This window comes from Pristis pectinata, chromosome 14 (genome assembly GCF_009764475.1).
Source record: "Pristis pectinata isolate sPriPec2 chromosome 14, sPriPec2.1.pri, whole genome shotgun sequence".
Lineage (NCBI taxonomy): Eukaryota > Metazoa > Chordata > Chondrichthyes > Rhinopristiformes > Pristidae > Pristis > Pristis pectinata.
This window is the reverse complement of record NC_067418.1, coordinates 29521989-29541442: the sequence shown is the minus strand read 5'-3', so window position 1 is coordinate 29541442 and position 19454 is coordinate 29521989. Positions and strand designations below refer to the sequence as shown.

General features: G+C 38.7%; 1 protein-coding gene across 2 annotated transcripts in view; it reads right to left on the bottom strand.

The window, feature by feature from the left end:
* pde3b (phosphodiesterase 3B) overlaps nucleotides 1-19454 on the bottom strand; it is a 146023-nt gene that overhangs the window by 47327 nt on the left and 79242 nt on the right. For both annotated transcript variants that reach the window (XM_052029495.1, XM_052029494.1), the window contains exon 2: nucleotides 535-588. In XM_052029495.1, the coding sequence (XP_051885455.1) occupies nucleotides 535-588 (54 nt within the window). The remainder of the gene's footprint in view (nucleotides 1-534; nucleotides 589-19454) is intronic.

Below are 19454 nucleotides of genomic sequence, written 5' to 3'. Positions count from 1 at the left end.
ACAGGATTTAAAGTCTACTTGGTGATCCAAGTTTTACATCTGATTCACTGCCATAAATTGGGAAACTACACTTTAAGTAATATATTCTACAAAATTATTCCAATGCACAAGACAAGCTAACATGAAAATAGAAGATTCTGATAAATAGCAATATATTCAACTTATGACTGAATATTTAAACAAAGCCAACACATTGTTCTTGGTTTTCAAAATCAAAATTGCTGGAACTTCAGGAAAATTTTATTTTAAATTGACTATTCATCAACATTATCCACAAATAGCTCAAAGTTGACAGCACTGTTTCTAGCTCAACAAACAAAAAAAAAATCCCATTTGAAAAATGGACTATCACCCATACAGCAATGTGCACAAACTGTCTGGTCCATAGAATTTGAAAAGATGCAGCTATGAAAGGACTACAAAACTTAAAGTCAAAATTTAAATAATACAAGATCATGCATCCTTAAACAAAGTGTTCATAATGTACGGCATAATCTTGGACCCATGAACAGTTATTACAAGTTGGTTACTAACCTGATACTGATAACTCCTGAACCACTGCTTTAAGTCCCAGTCCCAGAGGATCATCTGTAAAATACAAAATAAAATTCCATTTACAGATTATTGATGAACCATGTTTAAACCACTCAGAGCAATTTATCTCATTTTGATAGGTTGTATTCATTTTCAAGTGGCCACAATAAAACCAAGTTTCAGCTTAGATTGAGAAGAGGTGAAGCAGCAGCAACAAAGAATATTCTGGCAGATCCAGATGTAGGAAGACAGGTTTATGGGTGGCAGAGCTGCTTTTGCACTTAAAGTCTAGGCCGCGCCAAACATAAACAAGCTTTGAAGCATATTGAGATGCACCCGTTAGCCATTTACTCTTAAAACGAGAATATCAGGCGTGTCAGACACATCACAGAAACACTTCCATATTTGATATCATAAGTAAATCACTGCTGACATCCTAATTTGTTATATCAAGCCTGATGGCCGAATATTTGGAAGGGGCTGAAGGTAGTTTTTTTGCTTTGACTGTAGGAATATTCCAAGAAATGCATCAATAACAATATTGTGATTAAAACTGCATCCTTGCTGAGCTCAAGGGCCTTGAAAAATCAGCAGAAGGGGCTCCTACATGTACCAGCTAACGTTGATTGTTCTGCAAAATGTATTCAGATACCTATCTAGTTCCATGAAAGCCAGCATTAGGACTGATGAACATCAAATTCCAATGGAGTCACAATGCATTATTTTAAAACCAGGACTATTACCTGTTTTTTTTAATGTTTACTTATAGCTCAGGTACATAGTAAACCGAAGTACTCCCTGAAAATCACCACGCAAGTAGATAGGGTAGTAAAGAAGGCAATATTGGTCTTCATTGCCTTCATTGGTCGGGCATTGAGTACAAGAGTAAGGAAGTCACATTGCAGTTATATAAAATGCTGCTTAGGCCGCATCTGGAGTATTGTGTGCAATTCTGGTTGCCCCATGACATGAAGGGTGTGGAAGCTTTGGAAAGAGTACGGAAGGGATTTACCAGTGTGGTGCCAGGATTAGAGTGTATAAGCTACAAGGAGAGGTTGGAGAAACTTGGGTTGTTTTCTGTGGAGTGTCAGAGGCTGAGGGGAGACCTGATTGAAGTGTACAAAATTATGAGAGGTATAGATAGGTTAGACAGTCAGAATTATTTTCACAGGGAGAAGGAATATGTTCAAGGCAAGTTTTTTTTTAAAAGAAACAGAGAGGAAGGTGCGTGGAACAGGCTGCCAAGGCTAGTGATGGAAGCAGATATGATAGTGGAGTTTAAGAGGCTTTTAGAAAGGCACATGAATATGCAGGAAATGGAGGGATATGCATCACGTGGAGGCAGAAAAGATTCAGCCTAACTTGGCATCGTGTTTGGCACAGACATTGTGGGCCGAATGGCCTGTTATGGACCGCTCTACGTTCTAGAGTACTTATGCAGAGCAGATAACAAATTGCACAACCTCCACTGACTGCAATGCAAAACTAAAGCTTGTGAATACCTCACTTAGCCGTTTTTGTATGCTTAAGACTTAGCCTTTCATTGCCTACATACAGGTTTTCAAAATATTCTGAGCCACTTCTCAGAAAATTCCAAGAAATACAACTTGACTATTACTCTCAGACAATGCAAGTCATAGGCCAGACTGTCACAGAAAAGCTGATGTGCCAAACCATAACACCAAAAGACACATATTGTCTGGAGAGACGAAGTTATCCTTCTTTGGCAGTCCCTTGGGAACAAGGATCACTTGCTTCTACTGATGAGTTGAAGGTGCCAGTGCGTGATTCCTTTTAATGTGGATGTGGGATAGCTGACGCATCCTCGCTACCTCGCAGTCTTGACACAATAAGGCCTTGGCCCAATGACAATTTCAAGCAAACACCATTTTTTTATATTAAAAAATCTTGCCCCAGATATGCAAGTACCTTTCAGTTTCAAACCATTTCTTTCTTTCTTGTGTCTGAGTGCCAATTTTTAAAGTAATTATTACCTCGACAAAATTAGTCTGCACTCTAGCACAGACATTCCCTCTGTTCTCTCCAACCTTCCCCAAATCTGCAAATTAAGACCCTTTTTTCCCTTACTTCTGCAGTTCTGATGAGGAGCTCTTGATCTGAAATGTCTGTTCAGTTTCTTTCCCCACAGATCACGTTTGACTTGAAGGTTTCCAGTATTTTCTGCTTTTACTCCTTAAGCAATTTACATCCTACTAGCCAAAACAGAGTGCCCATAGGGAATCAACAAAATATTAACTATTAGATCAATCTGTTCATTAACACACACTTCATTAAATTTAGAAAGCAAAATAGAACCCACAGCATTATTGAGTTGTTTACAAATTATGATTTATTATTCCTAATATGATTTTTCTACTTACTCATGGAATATTATTGACAAGGCCAGCAGATGTTCCCACTTCTAAATCCTCTAAAGATGATGTTGGTGAACTACTGTTGTCCTTGCCCCTGCCCTAAGGGTACTCCCACACCCATTGTTAAGGAGTTCTAGCATTTAGATCCCATGATGATAAGGGGTCACCAATATATTTCTTGCTTTTATAATGTCATGTGAAGGAAAGCTCATATGCAGTTATGTCTTTTCCACTTGACTGCTACAGTTACACACAATGATAGAGGTTGCTGATCGGGAGGTTGAAAAAGCCCGAACAAGATGCTGCAATGCATTTTGTTGATGACAGTTAATCAAACTGCAATGTGCTTTCAATAGAGGAATTGGTAGTGAATGGAGCGCCACTCGAGAGGACCATTTTGCCCTGGGCAGTGTCGACCACTAAGCAATTGAAGATTATTCCATCAAACTCATTTTGGGAAGTCAAGACATTTGTCACTTGCCCCATTATACTCACACTTGCTCTTGTAGCCACAGTATTTATGTTGCTGGCCCACTTAAGATTTTAGTCAATGGTCAGTCCTCTAAGATGTGGTCGGAGTCTCTCTTGTTGAAGATGGTCATTACCTGGCAGTTAAGTCACACCAGTGTTATGACAATTTTCAGCTAATGCCTGAATATTGCTCAGCCTGCATGCAAGCAGAAGCTGCTACTTCACCTGAGGATATTAAGTCATACCTTCCACACGTGAATCATTCTAGCCCAAAATAATCTTTATATTCCTCAGGGTATTTTCTATGTCCCAGCCAAATTGTTTCTTCATTGATCTTTCCTTTATAAAGTTGGAAGGAGTGGTGTTAATTGATAATTACACAATGTTCAATCCCAACTACAACTCATTGGAAAATGAAGGAGTCCATGCTTGCATGCAGCAAGACCTACACAACATTTTGACATGTGGCATATATGACATCTGGAACTGACTGGCTGTAGCAAAACTCAAACTCAATAGCTAACATCTTCCATGGCTTTACATATGAATATTTATTTGGGGAGTGTATTGGGTGCAAAGAGAGGATCTTGTAAGTCATCACAATTTTTTGTTATCCACAGGAAATCCATGCCCCATCCCTTGTGGATAATGAGTTAGTATACTACACAATGAAACACAAAACGGTGAGGCGATCCCCAGCATGAAAAAGATTTCATCACAATAAGGAATGAGCAGTAGCCATGCCTATAATTATTGTCATGGACTCATAAGATTGCAATGGATAGAACTCAGCAAAATTCTTCCTCCCCAATTCACCTTTACTCCAAACTCTGTTTCCACCACTGAGCTTGAAGACCAAATTTTTGCAGATTTAAAGGCTTGATTTACATCCAGTGGCAAATATAGACAGAAGAAAAGAGCAGATCAAAATTCAGTTATAGAATTACAAAAGTAAAGGTCAAAAGGGGAAAGGTAGCATGACAGCAATAAAAGCAGTGATTGCATCAGGGAGGAAGCTTGACAATGACAAGATCATATACAGTGGCATGCAAAAATTTGGGCACCCCTGGTCAGAATTTCTGTTACTGTGAATAGCTAAGCGAGTAAAAGATGACCTGATTTCCAAAAGGCATAAAGTTAAAGAAGACACATTTCTTTAATATTTTAAGCAAGATTACTTTTTTTATTTCCATCTTTTACAGTTTCAAAATAACAAAAAGGGAAAAGGGCCCGAAGCAAAAGTTTGGGCACCCTGCATGGTCAGTACTTAGTAACACCCCCTTTGGCAAGTATCACAGCTTGTAAATGCTTTCTGCAGCCAGCTAAGTCTTCCAATTTTTGTTTGGGGGATTTTCGCCCATTCTTCCTTGCAAAAGGCTTCTAGTTCTGTGAGATTCTTGGGCCGTCTTGCATGCACTGCTCTTTTGAGGTCTATCCACAGATTTTCGATGATGTTTACGTCAGGGGACTGTGAGGGCCTGGCAAAACCTTCAGCTTGTGCCTCTTGAGGTAGTCCATTCTGGATTTTGAGATGTGTTTAAGATCGTTATCCTGTTGTAGAAGCCATCCTCTTTTCATCTTCAGCTTTTTTTTCCACAGACGGTGTGATGTTGGCTTCCAGAATTTACTGGTGTTTAATTGAATTCATTCTTCCCTCCGCCAGTGAAATGTTCCCTGTGCCACTGGCTGCAACACAAGCCCAAAGTATGATCGATCCACCCCCCGTGCTTAACAGTTGGAGAGGTGTTCTTTTCATGAAATTCTGCACCCTTTTTTCTCCAAGCATACCTTTGCTCATCGCAGCCAAAAAGTTCTACTTTAACTTCAACAGTCTACAGGACGTGTTTCCAAAATGCATCAGGCTTGTTTAGACGTTCCTTTGCAAACTTCTGATGCTGAATTTTGTGGTGAGCACGCAGGAAAGTTTGGAGAAAAAAGGGTGCAGAATTTCATGAAAAGAACACCTCTCCAACTGCTAAGCACGGGGGTGGATCGGTCATGCTTTGGGCTTGTGTTGCAGCCAGTGGCACGGGGACCATTCACTGGTAGAGAGAAGAATGAATTCCATTAAATACCAGCAAATTCTGGAAGCCAACATCACACCGTCTGTAAAAAAAAAAGCTGATGATGAAAAGAGGATGGCTTCTACACAGGATAACGATCTTAAACACACCTCAAAATCCACAATGGACTACCTCAAGAGGCACAAGCTGAAGGTTTTGCCATGGCCCTCACAGTCCCATGACCTAAGCATCATCGAAAATCTGCGGATAGACCACAAAAGAGCAGTGCATGCAAGACGGCCCAAGAACCTCACAGAACTAGAAACCTTTTGCAAGGGAGAGTGGGCGAAAATCCCCCAAACAAGAATTGAAAGACTCTTAGCTGGCTGCAGAAAGCATTTACAAGCTGTGATACTTGCCAAAGGGGGTGTTACTAAGTACTGACCATGCAGGGTGCTCAAACTTTTGCTTCAGGCCCTTTTCCTTTTTTGTTATTTTGAAACCGTAGAAGATGGAAATAAAAAAGTAATCTTGCTTAAAATATTAAAGAAATGTGTCATCTTTAACTTTATGCCTTTTGGAAATCAGGTCATCTTTTACTCGCTTAGCTATTCACAGTAACAGAAATTTTGACCAGGGGTGCCCAAACTTTTGTATGCCACTGTAGAGAAGCTCTGAGGTGTATAATAAAACATGTCTGGAGACTGTTATTTCGGGCAATTCTAGCTTGCTTGCACTGAAATACACAAATTTTGTTGTTCATCCTGTTTTCATTATACAGGATTGATGGTTTGCTTTTCATGATTTATTATTACATGTGCCATTGGAAAGTTATAATCTATTGGTATTTGTACTCTGTCATGCAAGCTATTTGATAGAAATATTAATTTAAACTTGACATGTGGCATCACAATTCCACAGCATGTACGCAGCAACCCATGAATCAACAACATTCAAATCCAACAAGAATGGATTTAGTTGCCTTTCAAGACAGGACCCAAATCTGGGAGGATAAATATGGAATCATGGAATCAGAATCATACAGCACAGAAAAAGACCTTTCAGTTGAATAAATCCATGCCAACCATCAAACACCCACTTGTACCAATCTAACACTAATCTTATTTTATTCTCCCTGCATTCTCATCAACACCCTAGATTTTAATCACTCACATACACACTTGAGGCAATTCCATAGTCAATTAACTTATCAACTTGCACGTCTTCAGGAAGGAGGAGGAAACCACAACAATTGGAGGAAACTGATGCAGTCAGAGCACAAATTCTACACAGACATCACCAGAGGTCAGAATTGAACCCAAGTCGCTGCGGCTGTGAGGCAGCACCTCTACCAGCTGCATCACTATATTGTCCCAAGTATATAATTGCACTTATGTATACCACTGAAGTATTACTCAGAATGCATAAAGTACACTCCACCATTCCCCTCACCCTACCTAAAACATGCTTTCAAGAAAGCTCGTAAGATAAATGAGCTTTCTCGGAAGTCTTTTGAAGAGGAGGAGTTTTAACATCATCTCTTAAAATGTACCATCCAAAAGTTCATGATGCCTTTTGAACATCGCGTGGTCATCTCTCAATGAAAATTAAACCCAGAAGATGAGAGTACTAACAGTGACCCATGTGTTTGAAGATTTATCCTTCAGCGGTCAGCTGATGCAGAAGGATGGAATTACTAGAGTATAAAAAGACTACATACAACACAGACAGTAATCTTAAATTACCTGTCCTGTATTCAACCTCATGTGGAGGCATTCAGAGTCTGAGTCCATACCCATATCTTCCATACCTTCCTTCAAAATTTGAGCCAGGTCAGGCACAGGTTGCAGGAACAACACCTCATATTCCGCCTTGGGAGTCTCCAACCTGATGGCCCCGACATCAATTTCTTTAACTTCTGGCAACACCACCCCTTCTTTTTCTTTCCCCCCTCACCCCTACTCCTTGGTCTTCCCTTATTCCCATGGCTCCCTTCCCCCTCCTTGATGACCTGCCCATCACCTCTCCTCCCCCCACCCCCACAAATCCTTTATGCCATGGTCCACTGCCCTCTCCTATTGGATTCCTTTTTCTTCAGCCCTTTGCCTCTTCTACCTATCACCTCTCAGCTTATTACATTTTTCCTGCTCTCCCCACCCCCCCACCTAGACTCACCTATCACCTGAACTTACCTATCCCTTGCCTGCGTGTGCTCCTCCCCCCACATTCTTATTCTGGCTTCTGCCCTCTTCCTTTCCAGTCCTGATGAAGGGTCTCAGTCTGAAACGTTGACTGTTTATTTCCCTCCATGGATACTGCCTGACTTGCTGAGTTCCTCCAGCACTTTGTGTATTACTCCAGATTCTAGCATCTGCAGAATTTTTTGCGATTCCCAGGTAACCTTTCAGCTCACTATCACTTTTCAATATAGTATGCGAGTATGTCTATAACCAAGTGCGAGAATGCAACCCTCAACATTTTGCAGATGCATTACTCTTACCATATGTAGCATCAAAACATATCCCAATCAGCCCACCTAAACTCGTGCACCTGTGGAGTCTCACCTCAACTCTTTCACATCAGCAAGAAAGTAAAGTTTCCATTACTTTCTCCCTCAAACTGTCTGAAAAACATCTTCACTATTCAACTCAACTATTCTATATGGTGGTCAGTTATACCTTTTCTGTTACAAAGAAAACTGTTAAAGGTTCTCTATTGGATTTATTAGAGACACTGTCTCAGAAAATTTAACATTCAGAACCGTCCCACACCTTTGATAGCTTCTTTAGAATATCTATTTTCCTGGCCTGTTTGGTTAATTTTCGGCATCCTCTAAACCCTAATAGCTGGTATACTAAGTATTGAGGCATTTTCCCCAACTTTTCCCTATGCTCTCCACACTCACTCCCTTCCACTTTTCTCATTCTTGATTCCTCTTCCTTTCTTCCGTCTCTTCCCAGTTTCCTCGCTTCATTCACGTTATCCTTTGTCTTATCCTCTTCTATTCTCAATTCAATTTATAATAATATCATGTTCTTAGCAATTTCATTTATTTCTGAACTATTGCAAGAAATGATCATTCCTAACAAAAAATAGCTAACATATTTCAAGATAATTATATTTGTCAATTGACGGCATTAAAGAACCAAGAATGCTTTTTTTCAGATCTTTTTTATTCTAGTCAAAATCCTATGGCACAACCTCACACAAAGAATGCTTTGAAATGTTTACAATTTTCAGAGAAAAGTTGTCATCCTATATGAAACATGTTAATTCTACTAGTTTTAATTCTTGTAGTGGGTTTCTGGGCAGGAAGGATAATATCTTTTCTTGGTATATTTACAACTCCTGCACAGTTCAGAATAGCCACTGAAACCACAATGTAACGTCAATCATTGAATTCAAAGACATTATCAAACCCAATTACGTCAATTGAGGTTGTTTTCACATTATCGTTGCTAGCAGAAAAATATGCAACATAATTCCATCCAAAAATATATTTGCAATTATACTGTACTGCACTGTATCAAACTAACATTTAACAATTTTAAGTCGTCCTTTAATTTTCTTTGAAACTGCCTGCGTCATAATTACTCTTGTAGCAGAATTCTAAAAGCACCAACATTTTTAAATTTAAAATTAATACTTAGACATCTCATTTGGAGCTACAGTTTAATATTTAGCCACAAATGGTTTTGTTTGATGCTCAAGTGGCCATTCTTCATATACAAGTCAACAGAATCCTTGAAACCACTTCTCATCTTGGGATGGCCTTAAAGCTGAGCCCAATCATATCCAGGTGAACAACTAATCAGGACTTTCTATCCTGATCACCAAATCAAAAGCCGAAGCTGAAGCATTCACAATCAAGTTCAATCACAAGTCCCAAGTGGTTGATGCATCTCAGCTTCCTCCCTGATCCCAGAAGCCAGTTGATTTGATTCACTGTGACAAAGGTCCAGAAGCAATAATGCTACTTAAGGCTCTGGAAACAGCTGTACCTCAAAGCCAAGCAATTCCAGTACTGTTACTATCCTGGTATCTAAATGACTATGTGGAAAATTGCCCAGTTTTGTCTTGTTCACAAAAAACAGGGCAAATCCAATCAATTTACTCACCAGTTGAGCAGTTTAAAAAAATAAATTCCTTGCAGGCCAGCAAAAATTCTTCAAAAAGGTGATTTGAGGTAAACACTGCTTCTGTTGGAGTCAGCTACTCAATGGCTCCGCTAAAAGCAGCTCCCTCCTTTTAGAGGCAGAGTTCAGCAAGCAAGTTGGTGATGAAAAGTGAGATCTCTTTGCACTGTCAACTAGTACAGTTAATAGGGTAGACTACTTACATAATGACCTGTTGAACAATTACAAGGTTACATCCAAAATTTTGATTTTTTCCCCCTATTATTTCAGACAAGAGTAATGATATTGTTGACACAGCTCAGCTCCCTGTGTTCATTTGTGATATTAATAAATTATTTCATGCACAGTATGAAAGGCCCAACTGCAGGGTCAGACATTTTTATGAACGTCTGCAAAAACATTTGAGTGTCTTGATTTAAGATTGTTACCTCTGACTAGACAAGGAACATAATTAGGAACAATGTTGGGTTAATGGGTAGCATTAATAGCCTTGCAGAACAAATGGGCAAAGCAATACCAATCAGATCACACTGTATTATCCATCAACAGTCACTTTGTGAAAAGGCATTGGATTTTGATGATGTGACGAAACCCGTAGTGTGAATGGTAAATGTCATCTGTTCTCATGCAATAAATTACAGAAAATTCCAAAATTATTTGCAAGATATTGATGCACCAAATACTCTAACAAACACTGACAGATGCACTGTAGAAGATATCGTGACTGGTAGCATTGTGTCCTGGTAGCTAATTCCAACATACAGGAGCACAAGAGGCTGCAGAGAGTAGTGCATACAGCCAGTCCATCCATAGGCACACCCCTCCCCAGTCCTGACGAAATGTCAACTGTTTATTTGCCTCCATAGATGCTGCCTGACCTGCTGAGTTCCTCCAGCATTTTGTGTGAGTTCTTCCCCATGACTGAAGGCATCCATGAGGTGCTATCTCATGGTGGCAGCATCTATCATCAAGGATCCCCACCATGTCCTCTTCTCACTGCTACCATCAGGGAGGAAATACAGAAATCTGAAGTCCCACACCATCAGGTTCAGGAACGGTTACTTTCCTGCAACCATCAAGTTCCTGGACAGACCTGCACAATCCAAATCTTTCCTCAGCAATGGAACACTGCAGATCATCTCTTGCACTACTATGGACTTGTTTCTGAATAGTGTAAAAAAAAAGTCTTGTTTTTCACACAGCTTCGCTGTCTTAAATTATGTTCTGTGTTGTCTGAATCTACGTGCCTGTGATGCTGCTGCAAGCAAATTTTTCCACTGTACCTGTATCTCACTAATTGTGCATATAACAATAAACGTGACTCACTCCACAGAGCGACATTTCTACCTCAGTGACATCTGTTGGTTCAGTTGCGGCAGTGTGCTTAAAAGGTTTTGGGATTACATAATGAAATCTAAAAAAAAAATTAACGACCAAAGAAGGCTGGCTAATGAAACTCCTTTTTGGTAATGGCTATGGAAGTTCACTTTTTTAACCAATGATCTCAACATTAAACTGCAGTTAATATGGAGCAAATTTTCCAGCTAGTGCAACTCTCAAATAGAGAGTCAAACTTTCAGAATAGAATTTGTAAGGGACTCAGCAGTGCCAAGGGTTGCAATGGACCAGGAGTAGTTTTCCAAAAAATTCTAAGATGTCCACAGACATGATAGTGACATACAGCTTTTTGAAAATCGATTTGCTATCAGTGTTGATTCAGCACCAGAAACTCTACAAATGATATCATTGATACATAGATAATTAATGCTTTCAAGGACAAGTACAAGCTGATGTGACTGCATTCTACAAAGAACTCAAAGCAACAATTTTTCTTCCAGCAGTTTATTTTTTTTGCTGATAATTCTTCATGTATGACTGCACAGGGTTTCATTTCTATATTTAGCAGCACATACATGTGAACAGACATTTTCACAAGGGCACATGGCCAAATCAAGGTTCAGATCAAGACTTTCCAATGATCTATTTGCATGTTGGAGTGGGCATTGGTGTCTCCATACAACTCCAGATAACAGCTGCCTTAGTTAGGGAGAAGTAAGGGCATAAATCACACTCAGGTTTCAGAGAATAACTCTTCCATCAGGCCCAGGAGGATGAGTACATGTTTATTCATGGTCCTTTGATTAAAAAAAAGTCTGGGTTTTCCCCCTCTCCCCTGTTATAAATGATGCACACTCCAGCCACAGAATATAAAGCTCGAGAAAATGAATGCTCTAGATGATGAAAGAAGTGACATCATGAGGGCTACTTTGCCCTGGATGGTCAACCTGTGAAATTCTTTGCACCACAGAAGGCTGTTAAGACCAAGTTGCTGAATAACGACCATCCCCACATTACGAGATGGGGGCTGCATTCCTAGAAAACTGTATCACAATTTTCCATAATGTAAAACCGCATCATATGTGCATGCATCAAGAAATGCAAGTTGAAAAATACAAAATTTTGTGTTTATTTGCTTTTTCTCACATAAATTCTGTAAGAGTGTGTTTTATATACTGAATCTCAAATGTCTGGGTAGATTCAAGAATTTTGTAAGGGTGTATTCCCATTACCCAAACAGCAATAATGCAGGGATTACCTACATATTTACCGAAGTAGTAAATGGATTTCCAAACACAAGACATTAAGGGGTGTAGAAAGAGAGCAGGAATATGGTATTGAGATGGTGGATCAGCCACAATCACATTGAATGGCAGAGCAGTCTTGGGGGACAACTCTACTTCCATGTTTCTAACACAACCAATACAGAAAAATAATAAAGTTAACTGCAAACTGCTCTACAAAATTTCTCCTTTAGTCTTTTCCAACTTTTATCTCTTTTAGTTCTCAACAAATTCTTTAGTGTCTTCTCATTCTTGAACATTTTTTCTTCTATTTTCTTGCTTTTTGATTAAACAGTTGCAAAGTACTCAAGCCATTAATTTCTCCCGTGACTGAGTACCTATTATTTCTATTAATCTATTATTAAAGCTCCATAATTGCTTTTGCGATGGTCAAACCAAAATGTTCATTTTCTTTTTTTGTTTTGCACTATTACTTTTGGCTTGCATTGAATTTTATCTAAAACTCTTCAGATTAATTTCTTTCAACGTGCAAATTAAGCTTCAATATTAAGAGGAAGTTTTATTAAAAGACTGATCTTATGATGTCCGAGATTCACGGCAATTAACGTTATTCAAATAAAGTGTCATTTGGGAGATGTGGTAGAAAGAAGGTACAATATTTTTCTTCCCCTTTAAGTACTCTATATAGTTCAATTTCCAAAAGATGACATAGATTGCCAGAGATCCCCTTATATTGTGTGCTTCAATTTCCTTAACCTTTTCTTCTGACATTGAGAGACTGAAAATGCATTTAGATGATATACAACGTATCCCATTCTGTCAGAATTTGCTATAGAAAAAGAAATTCAGTGCAACCAAAAGACTACATGCTTCGTATCTGCTGCTGACATTCAAATGAAAAGTTTTAGCTACCCATAAAATGAAATTTCTGTACTGTCTCATTAAAAATTAAATCAGGTTCATGAAATACTACTTGCCTTTAATAATTCCATATTTATTAACAAACTTAGCACTGAAGGGGTAGTTTTTTGTGTAAACCTTCCTATTATTAATCAAATGTCCAGCTGCAGTCCTACAAATTTGATTTTTTGTGGACCATCACAAGCTGAAGACAACACAAAGAGCTTTAACTTCATGCATCTTTTCCAAAACATATTTTACTACCTAGATTTTTTTTTAAACTGTATAAGAGTCCACAATCCTTGGACTTGAAGAAATGAATAGAATCACCATTCCAGGCAGATCACAATTAATGCTCACCGTGCATTACAATTTATAAACAGGAGTGGTGTTGGGAATTAAGTCACCTGATCTTCAGCTCAAGCTGTAGCACTAAAAAATACTTGTAGATCAATGCAAATAAAGTAACACAATAAGAACCCAAATTTCTACCATGTACAGCTTTTCAAACTGGATTTTCTTTCAATGTGCAAATGGTGATGAGGCTCACGTGCATTCTTTGAACTCGGAAGTTTAAGCTTGTTTATTCTGACAGAGATATTCAACTGCAAATAATTTTAATGGCAGCTTATATTACTCATTTCTGACTAGTCCAAATTAATTGAAAAAACACTTGGCAGTACTCATTCTGCAACCATGAAGGATGATGCAGTTAAAATGAAGTGATGTATGACTTCATCAAGAACACATCCACAAGACACAAACAGGAATCGTCACAGAACTTGGTACAAGGATTCAATCCTCATTTCAAGTTCCTAATCTCAGTCCAATATTGCTAACAGATAATAAGTGACGGCCAACTATCTCCCCATGGAACAACCAGAAAAACTGTTTTCCATCAATAACTTTTTATCATATTTGTGATGCCATCTAAATAGATTTGATGGAAATTGGGCTTTTCATTGTAATTGGAAGGAGAAGCTAGCTGCTCTTTTTTGTGTGACATTTTGTTTACAATAACTCCACTCTCCTTGGTGATACAATTCATTTAGTTCCCACTATTACATTTTCAATAAATGGTAAAATGTTTAAAAATACCTGAGAAAATTCTGAAAGTCACAAAATAAAAAAGGCTATTTGTGAGATATCATGAAAATATTTGATGATTATGAATGTAAAATATATGATAACCATGTCTGGAAGGCAATGTTCCAATTTCAATTTTAATGCATGTCACATTTTCACAAACATCACATTGGCCATTACTGAATGTCATGGAATATGCAAGTTAGCAATTTCCAAATATTTTCATGTCTACAACTTAACTTAATTGCATCCTACCCAATATATCAGACAAACTGCAGGCCCTCAACCGCCTGGCTAACCTTTGCTTGAAGCACTATACTAAAGACTGAAGAACAGGAAACACAAAACAATTACAAAATATTGAACATCAAATTAAAATAACAGCTTTAATTTTGTTCAGTTCTCAAAGTTATCAACCTACTACTACTTGCTAACAGCAGTAAGTTAATTAAATTGTAAAGGAGAAACACTGGTTTCAAATAGAAGAGATAGAGAGCAGTTTTCATCATAAAATACGCAATAAAAAAAAACTATTGCACACTTGAAAATCAGTACAGTAAAATTCATTACATTGAACAGATTGAAGATCATTGAAGAAGCCTCAACTGCATAGTCAATTACATAGTCAACAATAGTACAAGTTTTCATCTCACCCATGTTTCCAGACTGAAAATGATATACTAAAATATAGAGTTCGTAGTGAAGCAATGGTGTCACCATTAATCTTGATTAAAACTCTCCAAAACATTCGCCCCCATTCCAACACCTGTTGCTATTAGAATTCAATGGAATCACAGGCATTTGACAAATGTGCAATCATCAAGTTGGTTGAACAAACAAATACTTCAAAGATTCCTCACAGATGTCAAACCAAGGAGGAAGGAAAAGGCATAACTGTTTAATAAGAAGATATAAAAACAAGATGCTGGAGGGACTCAGCAGGTCAGGCAGCATCCATGGAGAAAAGCAGGTGGTCAACGTTTTGGGTCAGAATCCTCCCTCAGGACTGAAGACAGGAAAAGGGGAAGCCCAATATATAGGGCGGGGGAAAACAGAGCAGTGATAGGTGGACAAAAGAAGGGAGGCAGGGTGGGCACAAGGTGGTGATAGGTAGGTGCAAGTAAGAGATAGTGATAGGCAGATGCGGGGGAGGAGGGGAAAGCAGATCCACGGGGAATGAGTCAAAAGGTAGGAGGCAGGCGGCATGGGGGGAGGGGAGGAGAGGAAAAGGAAGAGAAAAGTAACTCTTCAATAACTTTGAAAAATATATTTAAAAATTAAAAGTATCTGTGTCAAGGAATAATCCACAAAATTAAGCTTCTCTTGAGGACCGGAATGCATTAATTATGCCCCAATTTAACATTAAACACACTCACAGACCTCAAACAACTACTTCACAGACTTTCAGGAAATTTTCTATTACAACAAGCTTGTCAGCATCAGTTGATGTGCCTTAATTCCATTGTAGAAGGTTACCTAGAATGCAGTTTGTTGTAGAAAATCAAAAGATTGGTAGGAACTTGAGGATTTCTGCAGTAAATTTTGTATGTGAGGAAATCAATTTCACAGAGTATTGGTAGAGAATGTCTGTAGCCTTGTTATCAATACTGCTGCAAAATCTATGATCAAAAAAAGGGAAATAGCATCGCTACACATATTTGGACAATTTTACCTTTTATGTATAAATCAAAGCAAAACACTCAAGATCAGCAGCGCCCAAAAATATTTGGATTTTCCTATTTTATTAACATTGTAAATCTTATAATCACAAAAAAATCAATATTTGATACTAATTAACTTTGTACATGACAATACTTTGCATTGGAAAAGTTAACATTCAACATTAACAGCATCTTCTAAATCTCCACATACATGCATTTTAGAAACATCAATGCATAAATTATACAGAGGTAGAAACTCAGCAAGAAATCATTTGCAAGTAGAAATTTGTCTTCAGACACTTGCACTAAGCATGCTTACAAGTACCACCAGATATATACTCTGAAATATGGTTCCATTACGGCCAAACCAACAGAATTTCAGATGCCGAGGGGAATACACTGCCATTTACATTCCATTTAGTACAAATAATGATGAGAGGACAAACTTGGGCCCCTTTATCTGAAAGCCAGTCCAAGCAGCAAGGGAAAAGAAATTACAAATGTGAAGCTTTGTAGGGAAATCTTGGGGCAGATCTTCCACTGGCCCTAAAATCACAATGTGCAACACTGTTTGTTCCAGTATGGGAGCTAGTGCACACTTCCATTTGCAGCCCCGTTCCCATCATCTCAGTGTAGCCAAGCACAGCACAGGGGCATCTTGGAACATGCAAGTAAACTGGATTCTCAGAGCCATTTTGAGCGCCAGTAAAATCCTGTCCCTGAGAATCAACACCAGTTAAAGTTGTCAGTGTCATCAGAACCACTGAATGTGAACATTAGTGTTAAAACATTTTTCTAATATGTGTTATATTTACAAACATATACATTACACAAAACTAACATGGTTTTCTCCTGGGGAAAATATCCCCAATTTTTTGAAAGGGGATTGCACTGCTTGTGCCAGTTTTGATCCAGTACGTACTCAATGGGAAGATTTTCCATCTGAACAACCAAGGGGCTTGCAGCAGATCATGCTACCCTGTTGCTGAGCAGCACAGGAGCAGCCACAGACAGCAGGAGCCAGAAAGAAGACGCCATGAGTAACTTAAGTCAACGCTAGTGGTGAAAACAAGGCTTCTGCACAGGGAAGTCCCAGATTTAGTGCGGATTTCAAAGCAAAAGATCTGCCCTTTTATCCTATAGAGTAAATAGTTTATTTCAAATGTATCCAAAACACAGACCAGCACAGTATCACAGTAGTTAGTACTGCTGCCTCACACTCCAGGGACCCAGGTTCAATCCTGACCAATGCTCTCCAATTTTCTCTCACATCCCAAAGATATGCTAATAAATTGACAATTATAAATTCCCCTTAATATAGTTAAAAGTCAATAGAATCAAAGGAGTGTGTACAGAGAATATGTTGCAGGGTTACAGTGAAAATAATGAAATGGGACATAGGACTAACAGGATTGCTCTGTTGAAAGCTGGTATGTACTCAACGGGCCAAACGGCCTCCTTCCCTGTCACGAGGCAGGGCAGAGAAAAGGAATGTGTGTTTTGGTGTTCACCTATTTTAGTTAATCTGACAAGTCAAACAGACTTGAATAACTTGATTTGCTCATAAATAAATGATGAACCATACTATTTTGACAGAAATATATTACTGAATGTCATGAACCATGAGCCTTATATGCACTGTGATTAAAGGGCCTCGTTGCAGTTATTGCCAATTTATTTTCTTTCATGTAATATGCAAAGTCTTGGATGAGGAAAGCTCATGCTTAACAATGCTGTACTTCATGCTTGCATCACATGAGAGAGCAAAGAAGATGAGATAAAGCAACAGCACTAAATGACGAGCAGAAACTAATGCAGGATTGTATCCATTAAGACGTCAAAATAAGATTCAATGCTGATACTTAGTCTCACAGATCTCTCCCACTTGCCATTTCTTCCATTTTCTGAGCTGATTACCTTTCGTCTTGTGTTCTGCTGAGAATTACATCACAAAAAAGACATTAACGCGTTATTTCTCTGCATAGAATTTGGCTGGTATATTATATTTCTGTAACATCTGGATAGGGGGAATGAAAGTGAGAGAGGATACGAGTGAACAAGAATGCTGACGGGGAAGGAGAGCTCATGTCGCATTAGTGAGGGGCACATCAGCAAGGGAGAGCTACAAGAATGGGGAACAAAAGAGCAGAGGACTTGAGGGACAGATGGGCAAGAGTGAAGAATGGAAAGGAAATGCCAGTCTGGTGGCAGTGGCTGGAGATTCTGGGGCTGGTGTTGGTTTATTAGGGAGGTGGTGTTGTCAATTCAAAATCAGAGAAAAGTACAATTCAGCTTCTCTTATAGATAGTCTGACAAAACAAAACTGATCAAATATTTTCATTATTTAGCTGCACAAATTAAAATATTACCTGCAGGAGGAATAAATGAAATATTGCATTCCTTTTTTGAGATTATCACTCAAAAATAGTTTCTCCTTTCATTCCTAATTTATTGCATCCATTTGGCCAACTTTACAGTTCATTCCACAACAACGAATGACATTAAAAGCTACTTTGTCTCTAGTGCAAAACACAAGTAGACAGTATTTTCCTCCTCCTTTCCAAGTGGACTTGGATATTTTGTAACTTGCAGATTATTTTCCTGGACTGGTGCCCTTACTTGGGGGAAGAAACTCTAGCTAATAACAAAAACGTGTTTGCAGGAATCACAAAAATGCCACAGCTGAGAAAGGTCAATACTATTGCGTCAAAGATGAACTTTATCCCACAATGGCATACTTCTAGCAGGAGTGCCCCAATCAAACATGCACTACTATATACTAGAAAAAGAGAGGTGCTACTGTTCCACAGAAAAAACTCCAGTTTCCAATTGGAAATAAATGAAATGTGTTTTCCATGCACAGGTTTTTTTCAATATACAGTGTAGACATATAAAGTACTTCCTCAAAAGTGATAAAACATGATGGGGCCGGGGCCCATTGATCCCAATTATTCTTTTTCTAATGTACTGGCAGGAACAGTTCTATTCAGAATAATATTTTTGACATCACATTTCTTTAATTCTACACTGATGCTTTGAAATTGACAGCAGAGGTGGCCATCATCTGGTCCACAATGCCCATGCAAGCCAAAAATGGCCCTGAGCTTAATTCCACCTCACAGCTCTTGGTCCACACCCCTGCCAGTTATGGCTTTTCAATACTCATCCAGATACTGTAACAATAGTGAGAGCTTCTGCCTCCACTACCTTTTCTGGCAAACTTCCAGACTCCCAGCACACATTAAGTAAAATGACTCTCTCTTAATAGCCCTCTTTTCTCCTGCAAATCAATTTAAAAATTTGCCCCACCACCTCCCCTGCCAATTATGGTCCACTCTGCTGAGGAAAAGTGGTCCTTTCTGTCTGCAATTTAAGCCTCTCATAATTTTAACACTTTTCAGTTAAATCCTACCTCAGTCTTCTTTGCACCAATGTAAATAATTCCAACTCAGACTGTCTCCCCTCATAATTATACATTTCCAGACCTGGCAAAATCATTGTAAATCTCCTCTGCATCATCTTCCTGCAGTGTGGTAACCTGAAATAGTATCCAAGGCTCCATCTGTTTCTTAACTAATGTTGTATAATTTGAATATGACCTCCCTACATTCCAATGTATTCCTGCATTGTTCCTGCAAGTATCCCTTCTGCTTTCTTAACCATCTTGGCTACCTAGCATGCCACTTTCAGATATTTGTGTAAGCAC